Source organism: Manacus candei, unplaced genomic scaffold (genome assembly GCF_025592945.1).
Source record: "Manacus candei isolate 608988 ecotype Guabito, Panama unplaced genomic scaffold, ASM2559294v1 h1tg000028l, whole genome shotgun sequence".
Classification (NCBI taxonomy): domain Eukaryota; kingdom Metazoa; phylum Chordata; class Aves; order Passeriformes; family Pipridae; genus Manacus; species Manacus candei.
This window is the reverse complement of record NW_026138076.1, coordinates 29,335,753-29,353,078: the sequence shown is the minus strand read 5'-3', so window position 1 is coordinate 29,353,078 and position 17,326 is coordinate 29,335,753. Positions and strand designations below refer to the sequence as shown.

At 40.0% G+C, this 17,326-nt stretch overlaps 1 protein-coding gene across 1 annotated transcript in view; it reads left to right on the top strand.

Annotated features, from left to right (window-relative positions):
- Nucleotides 1-17,326, top strand: part of LOC127472004 (transmembrane protease serine 11E-like) — a 38,990-nt gene that overhangs the window by 18,378 nt on the left and 3,286 nt on the right. The window contains exons 4-7 of the mRNA XM_051789568.1: nt 3,680-3,747; nt 6,964-7,127; nt 16,222-16,260; nt 17,124-17,319. Coding sequence (XP_051645528.1) covers nt 3,680-3,747; nt 6,964-7,127; nt 16,222-16,260; nt 17,124-17,319 — 467 coding nt within the window. The remainder of the gene's footprint in view (nt 1-3,679; nt 3,748-6,963; nt 7,128-16,221; nt 16,261-17,123; nt 17,320-17,326) is intronic.

The window sequence follows — 17,326 nt, the reverse complement described above, 5'->3', positions numbered from 1 at the left end:
CCTACTTCCAGAGCTTAGGGTTTTTTTGGGTCCCAGGGAGGCAGGGCATATTGGGTGACTCTGAAATCAAAAAGATTTTAGTAGGTTACTCACAGGCCTCAGAGGGTTAGGCATGGTGCAACACTAGAAAAAGTGCATAACGATGAGATCTGGAGTTATTCAAAACAGGATAGGAAAAGAAGGCTTGTTCATCAACGTATAAAGCAACTTCCGGCTGCAAGGAAAAAGGAAGAATTTCTGTGGCTAGGTTTGTACACGTGGGATTTTTTTGCCCTTACTGCATCTTTGGTACTAGCCACTATTAGTTGCTATATTGGATGGGCCAGCATTCAGGAATGAAGTATAGTTTGTCTTAGAAAATCATAGTGCACAGAGAGAAGTTCAGTAAAAAGGATAAAGGATATGAAATTAAACTGAGGAAATACCAGACGTCATTGAGCTAAACTAGCCAGCAAACATTAGCTTGAAGAAAATCTTGTTTGGACAAATGCTAAAATAAAAGCTGTCAGGAAAATGCTGCTCACTTGAAAGGAACAGGACTTGGCACTTGGTTAAGAATGCTCATAGACCTTGCCCGCAGGAGCAGCAGAAACTGTCACCATTGAGCTGCTGCTAGACAAGGACCAGGAAAACAAATGAGATGTACTTAATCAGTGGTGAATTTAAGGGATCTGATCATGATAGTGTCACTTTTGAGTGTTGTAATCAAATCAAAATCTTTAAAATGAGTGTACATGCTTCTCTCAAGCAGGGCCAGGTCCCACCTAGTTACTGGACAAAGTTCTAGTTGCTTTTGCTTCCAGGATTGTGACTCAAGCTGAAAAGAAAGCTATAAGCAGGCTGGAGAGAAATGTTTATCAGAAGATGAACAGTAAAACCTGATATAGAGCATTAATCTTTGAAAGTTGATATCACTTTGAAGTCACACTCCTACATCTTTTCCTCTTGTATAAACTCTGTATGAATATAAAGATTACTGTTAATAATTCAGTTACCAAAATCATTGTTGAAGGAAAGAAGAAATTTGGGTCATATTTGTCAAAAAATTCATCAGCAGGTGAGAGACAGGGGCCACAGTGCAGAAGTTTGGGTAGACTTTCTTTCCTGATAAGACACAGCAGATCACAAAAGTGAAAAACACTAGGTCACGTTTGAAGGTGGTACAGGCTCTGAAAGGCTCACTGAAAACAAAACCACTCTCCAGTGAATTCTTTGTCTGTTGGTGATGTAATACTAGGGCAACTCTTAAGGATGGGAAAGCTAGTGACAAGTGGGAAGTGTGTCTTTCTCAATCAGATATGAAAGAGAAATGGAAGTAACACAGATCTAGTAATTTCGGTATAATTTTAAATTGCTTGCTTCCTGTTCACTCCATAGAACTAACTACCATACTCCAAAGAACTAACTACCATCCATTTTGGATTTAATTTTCTGAAAACAGTGTCTGTTGCAGATAGTTCAGTTGCATTTGGACTTCCTAGATCCTTTTTGTAAAAAAGCACTGTGTGGAGTTGTGTTTTGTCAGATGTCACTGGAAGTCTTTGTCTCCTGCAACACGAGGTGTTCCTGATCAGACTGTCTGGAACATCTTGGAAGTAGTCCAGGCTGAGTAGAAAAGGAGAAAGGTGTACATGCTGGGAGTACAAAAAACACAGTCACGTGAGCTGCTTAGGCTGAAACAAAGATACATAGGAGAATGGGTGACAGAAGTAAGGATCCCTGTATCTGCTGTAGAAATGCAGATGGAAAGCTCAGGAAAAACACTTGCCATCTGAGACAGTACAGGTACCTCGGAAACACAGTTGTCAAGAGGAGATAAAGGATTTGGGAATGTCATACTGACTTAACCCTCCCTTGCAAGGGATTGTGAATTCTTGCCCTCTTCAGTCCCAAGCTGAAAGTCACTCTGCTTTTGCTTTACTCGTTAGCAATGTAGAAGCCTGAGGTGTGCCTCAGCCCAGCTCAGGGCTCTCTTTGATTGCAAAGCACTCTGCAAAGAAGTCGCTGTCCCAGAGATCTCAAAAGTTCTCAGAGGCAGTGCAGTCAAAGATAGCACATGCCACTGCGTGCCACAAAACTGGCAATGCTGCTTAGCTACATGCTTCTACTTACACAATCATCAGTGAAGCAGTTAACACTGACAGAAACGATAAGCAGATGTTATAACTAAAAACACCAAAGCAAAACAAACCCCCTTTTGCCTAATGGCAAATACTTCCAATAACCAAGGGGGATAGCGGTGGAACAGGCTGCAGAGTTACAGGAAATAAAAACACTTTATTTCTAACTGTATGCCTTGTAAAGTGTAGTGGTAGTAGCTGGACATCTGCAAAGCAATAGGAGAAAGCACATTCTGCATATATACAGTAGTTTGCTGTAGGTGATGTATTTTTCCATAGAATTTTGTCTGTTCCAAATGCCAAAGTAATTGCAGATAATTGCCAGTAACAACAAGATAAAACATCAGCTCAATGTATGACAATTAAGAAAGTTTCTTTTTTTCCTTATTAATGTATTCTTAAAATAACCTTAAAAAATAAAACATGCAATTTTCAATTTGAAATTATTCTGCTTCGATATATCACTGTGTAATGACATGAGGCTTCATCTTACGACAACCAAGGCTGGAAAAGAGGTGTTTCATGTTCCTTGGGAGGAATCAACCCCAGATTTCGTGCTTACATGCTTGTTTCCATATCCGAAAGATTTCAATGTACTAGAAGTTTGAGAACCATTATTTTTCAATTTCCTTTGGAAGACAGAACATCTTGAGACTTGGGTAAATCAGACTGCCCTTATGGACTAAAAACTACAAAAAAGACTACTTTCATGATGTTGTAAAGCATTTCTATGTATTTTTTCCTGTAATGCATTTGATGTTTACAGGATATGTTCAATTTACTGTGTCTTGCTGATAGGAGGAGTTGCTGCAAAACCCACTAGTGACTTTGCTATTTCTCAATCCTTCAGTGATTCTGAGCCATTCCTGGCAGAATTTCATGCCATGTGATATCACACTGTGCTGTCTCAGTCTGATCACGCAATCTCAAGATGACATTCAGCCTAAAGCAGGATGTGGTTAAGCAGGCACCAGTAAAGATGTCATTTGGAGACTGATTCCTTATGAGTCCTAGATTTCCAGTTTCTGATGAGATTTGCTTGACAATTCCTCTAGCATGTGGAAAATTACAAGGGTGATAGGGGGACATAATTCGAAATCACTGGTAGCTTTGCTATAGATTTCTATAGAACCAAGGATAAATGTTGTATCAGAAAGAACCCCTACAAGAGAGGCTCAGCAGAGCACAGCATACTCTATCCTTTCTGTGGGCCATCTTTAGGAGGCTGTGCTTTGGGAGACTGCAGCAGTGTGTCCCAAGAATATTTATATATTTCTCATTATGCCTGGGATTGGATGAGGCAGCACTGTAGTGGCACACTGATGTAGTCACAGGACATTTAGAAAAATCAGCTTGCTTTTTATAATGTGCCTTAGGTCAAATGGGAGATGGTTAGGAAAGGTCTGTAACAAATGTTATCTAGAGGCTGGGCTGGATTACATTTCTTGCCTCTGTAAACTGTGAGTTTGTAACTGAATACTATTTTCTGAATGCTCCTTCCAGCAATATGTCTGTTCCCCTCCTTTTTTTGTTATCTTATATTTTTCTTTTTTCAACAGATCGACAAGACATTTTACAATTCCATTTTAAGGAAAAAATACATCCGTTCACGCTTAATCAGAGTGAGGTATGTGAGATAATAATAAATACAAGCAGCTGAGATAAAATGAAATTTACAACAAGCCCAGCTAGATCTGATTCAGTAAAGTGTATTGTATGTAACACCAGAGCATAATCTCTAATTGAGTATAATCCTGTTTTGAACCATGCCCTCCTTTTGGATCTTGATGCAGAAGACAAACTTCAGTCAATCCAAATTCTATACAAGTTTGTGTTCAGATTTTGAGCAAGCTTTAGCTAATAAAGCAAACATAACTAAAACTATCTAAAAATAAAAAAGCATTTACAAAACTATTTCCTTCACTGTAATGCAGATGCCACTTCTTATATTGCTTTTTTCCTGGGCATGCCAAGTAAAATTGGGCTGTGCTGATTCAGAAGGTCCCACTTCTCATTGTGGCTTTAAGAATGGGCATAAGTAGGTGCCTGGGGAATAGCAGCAGCGCAACAGACGTGTTGATTGCAACAACTGCTCCTTGGAATGCTCCCTGCTTTCACATATTTACCACTTTGGATTTCTTGAAGTGGTTGTGGTTTGTTTAGCAGCCCTTGGTGTAGTTATTTTCCAAGGACTTGTCCACTGTCTCCTGGACTCTTTAAATCCATGCACCTCAGTCCTTTAGTAAGGACTTGTGAATCATTCAATGATTCTTTAGATCATTCGATGGTCCTTAGTTCCTGTACTGGAAGAGGTGATGAAAAGTTGATCACTACCCCTCCTCTCCATGCAGTTAGTGATACTGGACACTCCCATCATATCCCTTCTCTCTCTTGTATCCCATAAGATCCACTCTTTTTTTCAGTTGAAAGTCCGATCCTGTTTCATCATTCTTTGCAGGAACTGCCTGTTCTGTATCTCTTTCAGGTCTCCTGTTCCTTATTTTTGAGATGAAGGGGTCAGACCCGTGGTTGGGATTATCACTGAGCAATGTGGCACATTTTTCCTCTTTTATTCTCTGTTTAACTGCTAAAAGCCTAATGTTTAATTTGATTTCTTTACCACTGTTGAATGCTGAAAATGACCTTTTTGTATATATGTCTATTGCAATACTAAGGTATTATATAACTGTCTATTGTAATACTCGGGAGAGTGACAGTTCCCATCGCTGTGTATGTAAAACTTGAATGGCTTCACTATCGCAGGCTAAAGCTGCAAGACTAAGATCTAATAAGATCTAAAGATCTAATTCTTGTGAAAGTATTTCTTCTTGCTCTTACACGGTTTGTGACATCCTGCCTCTTCCTCTACCTTAGTTTAATCCCCAGTTACACGTAAGTCATTATTTGAATGTAGCTTTAGGGGTATTTTTTGATACTAGAGTGTTGCAAGTGTAGACAGGGTGATTTAAGGATCTGAGAGAGCAATTTGTAGGGACAAGTAATATTTTTCATTACTTCTTGTTCCCAAGGACAGACTGAGGTACTTGCTGTGGTGTTTGCTGTGTTGGATGCAAGACTCGTATGCGCCAAAGCTTGTTTGCTTTTTCACATATACAAGCTTTATGCCTCTTCTAGGGCTCAGACTGCAAGGTGTTTTGAACAGGGTCATTGGTGTGAGTTTACTTGGAAAGTACTGTGCATATTTTTTGTCTCAGTATAAATAATGCATTAGTAATAATGACTACTGCTCACTGAGAAAGACAATACTAATTTGACTAGGTGTCTTTGGCTCTGGATCTTTGCTATATAATAAGTGATTCAAGGTGGGCTGTACTTACCCGAGGGTTTCGAGAGGCGTGGTGTGCTTGCAAGAGTTGATACGGTAATTCCAGTGTGGCATAGCACAGGAAGAGGAGTGGGGGGAGAGGTGAGGGAACACCTCAGAAATGCAGAGCAACACCCACAGTTGGATCAGATAATATCTGGAAAATAAATGGAGTGGCAATCATGCTGAAGTTGGCACAAATGGAAAAAACAGTCTGTTGGAAAGTTCGTGTATGACTACTCAGTCTCAATTATGAGATCCTTGAGGCAAGGAGTGTGTCTTTCTGGTCAGCTACAAAACACTTGGCATGCTTTGGTGTGCTCATTAACACATGGCCTTTTACTTCCCTTCACTGTCAATATTGGGAATGTCTGTTTCATATTGGGACGAGCTTGTTTCAAAGATCATAGCCTGATCACATGACTTGTATATAAGCTACCTGTCTTCTACTTTTTTTCTTTATATAATTATGAATTTCCAAGACAGTGAGATATAAGTGGGACATCTTCTCTTTTGCTTTCCTGTCTAATGACAGAGCAACCTGCTTGTAGCTTCCGCCTGTATGAAGTAACTGTGATTTCACCTGCTGTGGCTTGTGTTATTGCTTCTTGGCTCAGGTGGGAGGAGGCACAGAAGAGAAGTTTCTCAGTGCAAGCTCTTATCTTCTCTGTGTAATGACCAGGGATAAGCCATCTGCAACCACAGAGCAAGATTTACTATGCCAGATTAGACACTTTGGTGTTTGTAGTCTAGCACTCCATCTCTTGCAGTATCTGATGCTCTAAGGAAAAAGAAATACTACTACCAGGTGAATTCAGCCTGTTAAAGATTTCCCTCCCTTTTCTTTCCTGTTATCTTACAAAGAAACTGTGAAATTGTGTGTCTCAGTGTGGGTGCCATTTGTACTTTTCAGTGAGGTGTTAAAGGCCCCTTCTGTGATCCATCTCTTTGAGTGTAATAAGCAGATTGTGGGTATGCTGCCGAGTTTCATTTATTGTTGCACAACACAAGGTTATTAGGAACATTCTCCCAAGAGGTTGCAGTAGTGGAAGTAGGCTGTGTGGTCTTTCCCCTTTGCTCAAGTACCTTTTTGATGATGATTGGAAATTTTTATTTCCTGTGTATATACAGGGCATTGGAAAAGTTGGTTTAGATACCATTAATCATCTACCTGATGTTTCTGAAGTGCTGTGTATCTAGCTTTTCATTGCAATCAAATTGGTTCATTCCTTCCTGCTCATGTCCCAAGCATGTAGTCAGCGACTGCTTTTTAGTCTCCCTTATAAAATGGGTCTGGCCATTTGTTGACAGAAAGTATCATGCCTTCTTCTAGCCTATGATATGTTTGACTGTTCAGCATTTGCTTGGATTTCTTTTGGAAATTCCTTCTCTCAAAAATGTACAAACGTTTGAAAACTTATCCTTTATGTTACACTGCCATTGCTACAGGAGCTAAGACAAAAGCTGAGAAGTGCAGAAATGGGCTGAAGGTAACCAGACTGTTTCATTGGTTTGTAGCCCAGATGCTGATGGTGTGATGGCAGAGGCTTTGCTCACATTCTGGTTCTCCGCCACGGATTCTAGAGAAGTCTTGAGACAAAGAGTTCAAAGGATCTTACGGAGGGGACTGAAAAAATACACAGGGCCTCTGAGAATAAATGTCAGATCTTCTACCATCTCAAGTAAGTATATTACATCTCTCTTAAAGGTAGTTCTTGTCATTTTCTAATTGGTGGGACTTGATTTTTCTCCTTTTGATGATAGCTGTTACTGAGTCTGAATAACAGTCTTTCCTGCTAATTAAGTTAGAATAAAATCAGCAGCAATCTATAACCCCCATCCCCAAGTCTTTAAAAAATGTCTTAAATATGAATACATGGGAGCAGTTCTGTGACTTTGCAGTACAGCCTCAGCTCTCCTCCAAACTGCAGTACCAACTTTATGCTACTATCATGGTAGTGAGTAGGAGCCTTACCACAGTGCTTCAGCACACAAAAACATAGCCATGCTCCCTATGTCTTTGCTTCTCTGAGGAGCCTGAAAATGCAGGAAGTATAGTGGAGAAACAGCCAATGCACTGAAAAAATAATATTTGGTGGGATGATCAAAATCCTTGCAAGTTCCCCAGGGTAAAGGGAAAGAAAGGGAAAATGTTCTTATCTACGTGACTTCTTGGCTGAGGATTCTATCCCCTTCTTTGCAAAGCAGACCCGCATCTGCAGGATATGAAAATTAACTGCACTATCTTCTCCAGTTCTGCTACAGAATTTTTGTGCAGGTGTAGACTCTTGTCTCTGTCTTGGCTTCAGTTATACGTAGTCAGCAATTTTTCTGGGTGTCAGACTTTTCAAGAATGAGTTGCTGGTTGACAGAAAGAGTCAGATACTTGTTCCTTTTTTTTTTTTTGCAGATCTGCTTACTCCAAAGCGCAAGGGTGACAGTATAGTATGTAGGTTGGTACTTGCTGCTTGCTTTTCCACACCAGACTACTTAACTCAGCAGAGATATGCAGAGGCTAGACAGCTGTATTTAGAGAACAACCTGGGCCAGATTCCATGCTGGATGGATCCAGACTTCCTCCCACTCAGAAATAAGCAGGAGCAACTTCTTGTTCTGCCTCTCAGTGTTTGAACTGGGCACATTGCATTGGGGTAATGCAATGAAACTCAAATATGAGTTGTTACACACCTGTTGTTTCTTGATGGCCAACCAGTCTTCCTCATTGGAATGGGTTAGGATAATAGGTGACATCCCTCTGGGCAAAGAATCACCATTTCCCTGTAGTGTTGTTTAAATGCCAGTAGTTCCTGTTCAACAAAGTGCACAGGTAATTTCTCCCAGACAGAAATACTGCATGGGCATCAGAAAGATTCAAAGAGTTTTCAGGTTTTTTTAGACAGCCAGGTCATGGATTATTGAATTTTGAATCTTCAGTTTAATTTGGTGCCTAACATAAAGGATAAAATTGTAAGGAGTACAAAAACGCTTGTTAAAAAAAGACTGTGATCTTATTGAGTTATCTGATTAGCTGCTTTTATTCAGTCTGGTAAATGTAGGAAGCGACTCAAAACTGTTTTAGTTGACCTCAAACTGCACCAGGGCTGTTACAGTAACTAGTAGATAGTTAAAACATTTTCTGATATAATTGAATCACAAAGTTTTCATTAAATATTTAGTCTCAGTAAAAGATGGCATCTCTGTGTTACTTTATCAAAGCTGTGTGATAAACTTTGTGTTGCTTTTCTTATCTTTCCCAGCCTAACAATAAAGCACTGACTACATAGGTCAGCTACTCACTACATTGTGCAACTGTTACGGGTGACACAAAAGAACATAAACAATACTTTGACATTTCTAAGAGACAACAATAAAAGGTCTTCCAAAAATATTTTTGATCTTTCTTTGCTAACATGATTTCAGCAGTGCTATGAGACTTTGGCAAGCTACTGTTAGTGTTGCCTTTTCAGAAAATCAAGTTGACTCAAGTGAAGAGTATAGAATGGAGCACTCCTCTGGTTTCAGAGAGCATGCAGGTCTCAATTTATAGGACTGGTCTTATTCCTCACACCAGGGAGAAGTGACAATTTTAAACAGGTCCTAGAAGTCCAGGAAAGAATCTAGGTTTTGCACTTCCTACCTTTTTCTTCCCTCCTGAAATATCCTGTCCACTATTAGTATTTAAACCAAGGAAACCCCAGATTTTTTCCATGCTCTGCAGGCACCTTTCTAAATCTTGCTTCATTGTACCTTTTTGCCCACTGTAGCTCTTGCTTATCTTGAGGCAATCCCAGAACATTTTCATAATGACTTGTAAAAAATCATTAACCTTGTAAAAATCATTAAATAATCACCTTATCAAAAGCTTCTGATTTAGGGGCCATGATATAGCTCAGTTTAGCTAAGCATGGCTAACTAGGTAAACAAATGCAGGTCAGGCACTTATTTATATTGCATGCTAGGGGGAGTCTGATTAAGGGAACCTCCTTAAGTCTTCCTCCCCCAAAATAATCACCTTGTTCAACAGCATGTCTCAACCTGTGCTTCAGTCAAAAGTATTTGCTTGAGAATCAGCTCCAACAAACTCCTCCAAATTGAGTGCAACACTTGGGACCTTCAGCTGCAGTTCAGTGCACCACTACAACATTAAGTAGTCTGTCAGCTCAGGGGCACGACTTGCTTTGCCTCTGCATTTCCAAGGATTGGAAATAAAGAGGTGAAAAAAATCCAAACTGTCAATGTTTTATGAGTTAATTTTTTTTCAAAAAGAGGGCTTGATCATACATATGTGAAAAAATAGCAAATGTGCAAAACTTAAAGGAAAACAACATAATATTGTCTCTGGTTTGTCTCTCACTAAACAGTAGATTTTCTTTACATAGGGCTGCAAAAATATGTTTCTGTCAGGGTATCTTCAGATGTATTACTACTGAAGTTCCTGTTTTCTTATTTAGCTAGATATCATAGTCCCTTGGTCAAGGACAGTGTATGCCCAGACGTTCCTTCTGGCTTTGATAGAAAATAGGAACTGATAGAATTCTCTGCACTTGTGTACAAACCCCATAGAAGCCCAAATATTTTTCAGTGAAGAATCAAGCAAACTAAGTCCTATCTTCTCTGAACAGCAGTACAAAGGCCATCAAAGTGAGATATCAAAGTGTCAGATGACTTGGAAACACCCATGTTAGGACTTGCTCTTCCACTGGCACCGCAAGAAGATGTTGCAGTTTGTGCTCTGTATAGTTCTGGCATCAAAGAGGTCTCCTACAAGGCTGATGTATTTTCCCCAGGGTTTCTTGGTTAGAGGTGGAGTCACCTGACAGCCTGGATCCCTAGGAAACACAGTGTAGAGCAGCTTGCCACACTATTTCCCTTTGTCAAGTAGGTTGGAAGTATCCCAAAATGTATTTTTGGGAATGTACTTCTGACGTCAGAAAGCAGCTGGTTGCAAGATCACTGGCACTGTCGAAAGTGAGTAGGAAGCATTCCCACCTGTTGCACAGCCAAGGATTTTGACCATGAACAATGAGTCATGAATTGGTTTTGATCAACAAGTCAACTGTTATTGTTTCTATTTATCTGGAATCTGAGGCTTGCTAAGGCTCCTAACAACTGCAAAGTACAGAACCTGGCAGACAGATTCTTACTTCTTTATGGAGTCTTCTGTGGGAGACATGCAGATGAGTGTCTGACAGGGTTGATGAGGAATGTGTCACATCAAATAATGTATATAGCAGTCTAGATTTTTGCATTTTACCAGCCACAACAGCAGCTTGGGGGAGTAGAACTGGACATGCATCTGTATGTTGAGAAGCAGTGGAGATCTGATATTCCTCCACTTTGATGCCTTTAGTTTGGCACAAGGTGGTACATTTCAGTAAGAGTCTAGAGAGGATGATTGAAATGTATTTTAAAATGAATATTTTGCAAGGACATGCTTGTGATAAAGGAATTAAGCAGAAGCCTGACTTCTCAGATGACACAGACAGTTTAATTTAATTGATTTTCTCACTCAAATCTTGGTTTTCCCTTTCTTTGCTGTGCCTGCAGAGGTTGCAAGTGATTTGGGCTGCCCTTAATGTAGTAAGACCTTGATTGCAGCTGGGACATGAATGTAGGTCAGGAAGAAAAATAATGCTAAAAACCATATCAGTTTGGATTCATGCCACACAGGTGGTACATAGCAGACCCCTTCTCGGGCTGCAGGACAACCGGATGGACTTGTAAGTATGCTGTGAGGTTGGACCTCTGTCTGCCACATGGACAGAACTAAGATGTGGTTGATGGGAGATGGTGGGGGAGTCATATATGTGAGGACAGGTCCAGTGAACATCAGTAGGGAGGGAACAGCTGGGTGACAGGGACAATTAGAGGCACAAAGCATTTGTCTTGTCTCTATCAGGTTACTCTACCTTACTGAAGGAATGAGAATTGCATCACCTGTATCTAAGCCATGTTTTGCTACTTCTACCAGGGTGCCTAAATCTGGGGAGGTAATTTCTCTTGAGAGAGCAGTGAGAGTATTGGAAGGTTAGTGGGGAGACATTTTAGGATGTGTGTGCTACATAACCACACAAGAGCATGACCTTCCTGCTGATCCCAAAGCTCGTGTTTTGCTATCTTTCAGGAAATTCCTGCAGTTCTTTTTGGGTACAGTTTCTGGAACACAACTGAATTTGCTCTTCCCTGGTCTCACTTCCATTTCCCTCCAGTACTTCAGAACTTCGTAGTCTTTAATGTAATTAAAGAGCATTAGAGCAGAGCTATTATCCCCACCTCTGTCTACACTGCAGGACAGATGTGCTCTGTGACATTCCTCTCAGCTGCCCAGGTTGGTGACCTACTGAAACTTGCCAGGGATCCTCTTTTTGCCTGTATGCACTGTTGTTACCCTACATAACACTGAACAAGGTGAGCCTCCTGTTTCTGATGCACCTGAGAATTTCGTAATTCCTTTCAAGGTAGTTGTTATTAAAATGTGGCAAAGGACAGCAGGAAAAATGCTTCCTCTGCTCCCTGGTGCATTTCATAAAGCTGTGCTTCAGATGCATGTCCAAGAATGTGTCATGACTATTGAAGCACATACTTTTCTTATTTATGTTTACAACCCTCTCCTCCCTCTCCTTTTAAGATACTCTCTACCTTGTCTTCTCTGAGTGAAAACACAGTTTAGACAAGCAAGTTGTGGGAACTTGATGTAACAGAGGATGAAACATGCAGTTTGCCTTTGAGACTAGAAGTTATGTTTTCACATATAGAAAATCACATGTGGAACCCTTTATAGAAAATCAAGTTTCTTTTGGGAATCAATATCTGTGAAAAATTATGTAATTGGGTAAAACTGTATCCGATTTTTAAAACAAATTTATCACCTTTAATTTTGTAGCCATCTCTGGCCCTTTCTACACTGAAAATTCATAATATCCTCTTGTAATATATTTGCTTGCCTTGCTTGCACTATGCAACATAATGTCTGATTCTCTTATGTCACAGGGTTCTGCCTGTTATTTTCTTTTTAATATAAACACTGAACTCTGTGGCTAAAATGAAATGAGGCAGCAGACAAAAGACTGATTCTTTGATATCTGTGACATTGATATTATTTAGAGACATGGAAAAGTGAGCACATTTTTCCATAGGAATTTCCAAATCCTTCAGAGATAAAATGCCACATTCACTCTGCAGGTAGTTATGAACATGCAAACATTTAGATGGCTGCCAAAGAGATCCACAGACTTTGGGCCTTAACTGATTATTGCATACAAACAGTTACCAAAACAAAGATGCTTTCCTGTTCTTGTTTACTCCTCTTTTCCTTCCATGTTTGCTCAAGCACATATGTTGAGGAGTAAAAAAGTTATTTACTGATAATTTATCAACCTTAAATAGTAACTGCAAGTCACTGCTCTCACTAGTCAGAAATTAAAAACTTAAGTGTGTTGAAATGTATTTCAGAGTTATTCTGTTTACTAAATTTGCAAAATAACTGTAATAACAAAATTGCTTCTCCAGTTGGAGAACAGAGCCTTCTTCTGAAAGATGCAATCCCTAAATTGTATTTTGGTAGATTGCTGTGATTTTAATTTAAACATTATTTTTCTCTTTTATGTTAAGCAAGCTTGACTTTAATAGCAAGTTCCATTTTACAGGTAGGCAATGCATGTTCAAGTGGAACTTGTTCTTGTTTACAGTAGAAGCCTGAACGCTGTTTTCCTAAATGTGGCATAAACAACTACTTTTGCAGCCATATGTGGTTGGGACAAGAAATGACACTTTAATTGTTACTAATTGATGCTTTTTCTTGGTAGTGCAAACAACTAGGGCAACTAGTAAATGAGCAGGGCCGCGAAATTGTCTCTGGAGCCTTACAAGTGATTGCTTCAAGGCAGGGCTTACAACACGCTGGCTGGCACAGTGCGGACAGCTGTGCTCTTGACCAGGCCAAAATGTGAAGCCAGTAACAAATGCAGGCAAACCTCTAGCAAGGTTAGCCAGTAAGCAACCTGATTTTCAGCTGTATCGTGTAACCCAAAGTGCTCCCTGCTTTTGATGGGATCTACTGTGGGCTTGGCTTATATGAAAATAGTGTCAGTTAATTCAGGTTTCCAAACACGTGTGTGCTCTGGATTTGGCACCTTGGTGTTTGCATCCTGGGTATTGGGCCCTTAATTTCACCTGTCCTGGTCTGCATGATGGGTTCCCAGGTCTGCTGCCGGACAGACCTGCTTTCACCTCTTAAAAACTCCCTTTATTTTGAGGCTTTTTCCATTGCTGTGGTGTTTTCATCAGTACTTGTGTTTCAGCTCCCAGTGTGGGATAAAGCGTGAGGGCACTTTATATGGCAAATCTTTAAATCAATGCAATGCCCCTCCCCTAGTGAATACAGCACTGAATTTTCTGATAGGTGTCACTGGCCTTTTTTGTTCAGCAGTGGGTGGATAGGATAGTACATCAGCTGCATAGTAGGGATTTATTATAAAATATGCTGAAATTCAAAGGTGTACAGACTTGCAGCGTATGTGTGTAAGACATGTTTCTCCAATTACACAGAAGTCAGTTCAACTGGAAGTAATGGGTAAAATTTTGCCCATGTGAGGTTTGTACTTTTTTCCAGGTGCCTCATAAAAAAGGCAAACAGAGATATAGGCAGGTGCCTTGCAGAACACCTGTGTGACTCACAGCAAAACTCGATGCAGTGAGAACATGCCAATTGAATTGCTTCCGGCACTGCACTTGAACAAGCTGGTTGCTCCTTTTGTCTTCTCGATGAGCTTTGCAACATAATGTAAGTGTTAATAATTGACTGCAGGCTTTATAATTAGGCATTATGAGGTAAATGTCTCTCCACCCAGAGAAAAGCTAAAAAAACATTGTTATCAATATTGCACTTATTGGCAAAAAGTCCTCTTTCATTTTGAATTACTTTTGTTGTTTTCTTAACAGTTTCCATCTAAAATGTATTAGTGATTCAAATGATGAGCTAGTTCTGAAGGTTGTATGAATTTCTAGGAAAACACTGGATGCTCATCATAGTTGAAATTGAAAAGTAGGGACAGATTTTTCAAAGCACTTCTTGCCAATATGAACATACAGGTGAAGTAGCCAAATCCTTCGCATAGCTCAGCAAACAGTAGTATTTATACTGCTGCTGAATCCTTCTGCTGACCTAGCTTTTACTCTCTGGTATCATTATATTTTGATGTAAGGGATCTTGGAGACAGCAAGCTATATTACCCATAGAAATTCACAGAATACAACTAGCATTCCTGAGATGCAAAAGTACTTGCCCTTTTTGTCTTTTCCTCCTTCCTTCATATGAGTTGTGAAAGTACAAGTGAGAATTTTTACTTTTACTTGAAAGGGGACCTTGCAAGTAGTTGCTTGCCCACTAGTAAAACTTAGTTATCTTTATTATGTGAACTGTTCCTGTCCATAGTGAATAAGACTGTGTTGCTTTATAGATGTCCAATTTTACCTCATCTCCTATCCTTACAAAATAAAGCAGTGGTTGCATGCACATATGGCAGCCCTAGGACTGCCTTTGCTCTGTAACATTCCTTGCAGTCAAGCTGTGCATGTACTGGAGTTCTGTTTGTTTTCTTTTCCTATCATAATCTGCTTAAGGTTACATTAAGAAACGAATGAGTACATGTCTAGTACTGGTGGATTGCAAACAGGCAATTCACCCTGCATACCTGAAGGAGTGTCAAGCCCGCAAGCAAAACACACGTGATACAAACCCAACAGGTGACAACTGTGAGCCAGAGCCCTTTGCATTCAAAAGAAACTCCTCCTGACTTGGTGTGGGTTTGGATCAAAACTAGAATATTATTCTGTATAGCAGCAAAGAGGTATGAAGTTAGTGGAGAAGGACAGGAATCTGCTGAGAAAGGCTGTCCAGCCATGAAATATTAACTTGTTGAAGCTGTACAAGGATCTATATAATTTAAACAAAATTATAATCTATGTAATTTAAAAAATGTATTGAAACTGTGGGGGGTTTAAAATGTTTTTATTATTTTTTAATATACATGGTATATAGTAATACAGTATTATTTTTAAAATAGTTTGAATGCTGGAAACTACGATGGTAGCTGTAATAAAAAGCAGCATTCTGGAAGGAGGGGGATAGTTTTAGACTTTGAGCCAATGCTTGTTATTGTCAGCATGAGCAGACTGTATTATTGATAAACATACAGCTTGCATGTTCTGTATTTCCAGAACCTGCAGTGCCATGTAATAAATTGCTATCAACTATTTTAGTATTAATAGTGTACCAATAAGACAGGAGAAAGGAGAGTGAGCCATTGCAATTGTAAGCTCACATTGCTGCAGTGAAGGTCACAGAGTGAGAGTACCAGACCTCCTCCGGCCCCCACACTGCTGTAAAACACAGCCAGTTGATTTTTTTACAAAAAAAATGGAGCTTTAAAACTTCCCACTGCAAAAATTTCTCACCAAGAAAATTGCGGATCTCGAGTAATACAGGACTTGTTTTGTCTCTACTCCCCTCCAGAAACATCAGGGTCCAGCAGGATGAGCAGGATGAGTGCTTGTTCCTCAGAGGATACTGGCTGAAGAACAAGCAGCAGCACTGCAGGGAGTGCAACAGCTAGCATAAGAATGTGATCACATATGAGCTTCACTGGTTTCTCTAGCAGCCCCTTCAGCCATGCCTCCTGTGGTGCCCTGTACTCAAATAGCTGCCAGATGGGACAACCATGCAGATGGGAAACTTTGAGCTATCCTGGCCTTACCCTGACTGTTTGTTTTTTTCAGATGTGGAGCCAAAAAGAGCAGAAGCCCTCTTCAACGATAGTAAGTAAGGTTTTTTAAACATCAGAAATGTCCCGTTTTTAAAATTGACATTAAGAGTCTCTGAACACTTTTCCTGGCCTTTAAAAGCTTTTTCTTATCCCCCTGTCTAATGAATGTGACTTTGTAGTACACATAGATGAACTATGTGTTTGGAAAAACTGCTCAGTTTATAAGGAAGCCTGTTTTATTAGTGTCTTCAGCTGCTCCTAAATATCCTAAGTTTAGTTGCTGAATCTATGGATATTTCCATTTCTCTCTGCTTTTGGATGATAATACTTTTCTTTGTCATGGATGCACACCATGCTGAAGGTGTCCATGCCTTTGTCACCTCTGACTGGAGTAGTGTGATGCTCTTTGCTGGAAGTGCCTCTCCAGGTCCACTTGCAGACTTCAGTGATCAGTTACCTGTTTCTAGGTGACATCTTGCTGATATAATTTGTGTGTATGCATGGTAAAAACCTGTGGCTCGGATCATTTCCATCTTATATTTTCCTTTTTTTATGTTTTATTCTAATGACAAATTATCTGGGGCATTAAAGTTGGCAATCTCTATATTTGGGAATTGTCTTTGATGTGTAATGAAGGTTTTGATTCCTGAACTGGGCTGCTCATGCAGCTAAGCCTGAATCTTTGACTGTCGTGGCTTTCCATAATAGTAAGTTGTTCATTCAGGCTTCTAACAGAATGGGTTGTGCATGAGGAGCTCTGATTTGGGGGTTGGTAGATGGTATGTTTTCTTGTTGATGTCAATACTGTTAGAGGACCTAGATGGTATGTAACTTTACATACTTTTTCACCAGACGTCGGCAGGAATATTTACTAAACAGCAGAACAGCTAATACACTCTTTCTCCTTTTTGATAGTCTGTGGGTTACGGCAGAATAGATCGGTCAAGTCAATGGCAAAATCGTCATCGTTGCGAATAGTTGGCGGATTGTCTTCTGCAGAGACTGGGGACTGGCCATGGCAAGCTAGTTTGCAGTACAACAACATCCATCGCTGTGGTGCAACACTCATCAGCAACACGTGGCTTGTATCTGCAGCTCACTGCTTCAGAGAGTAAGTT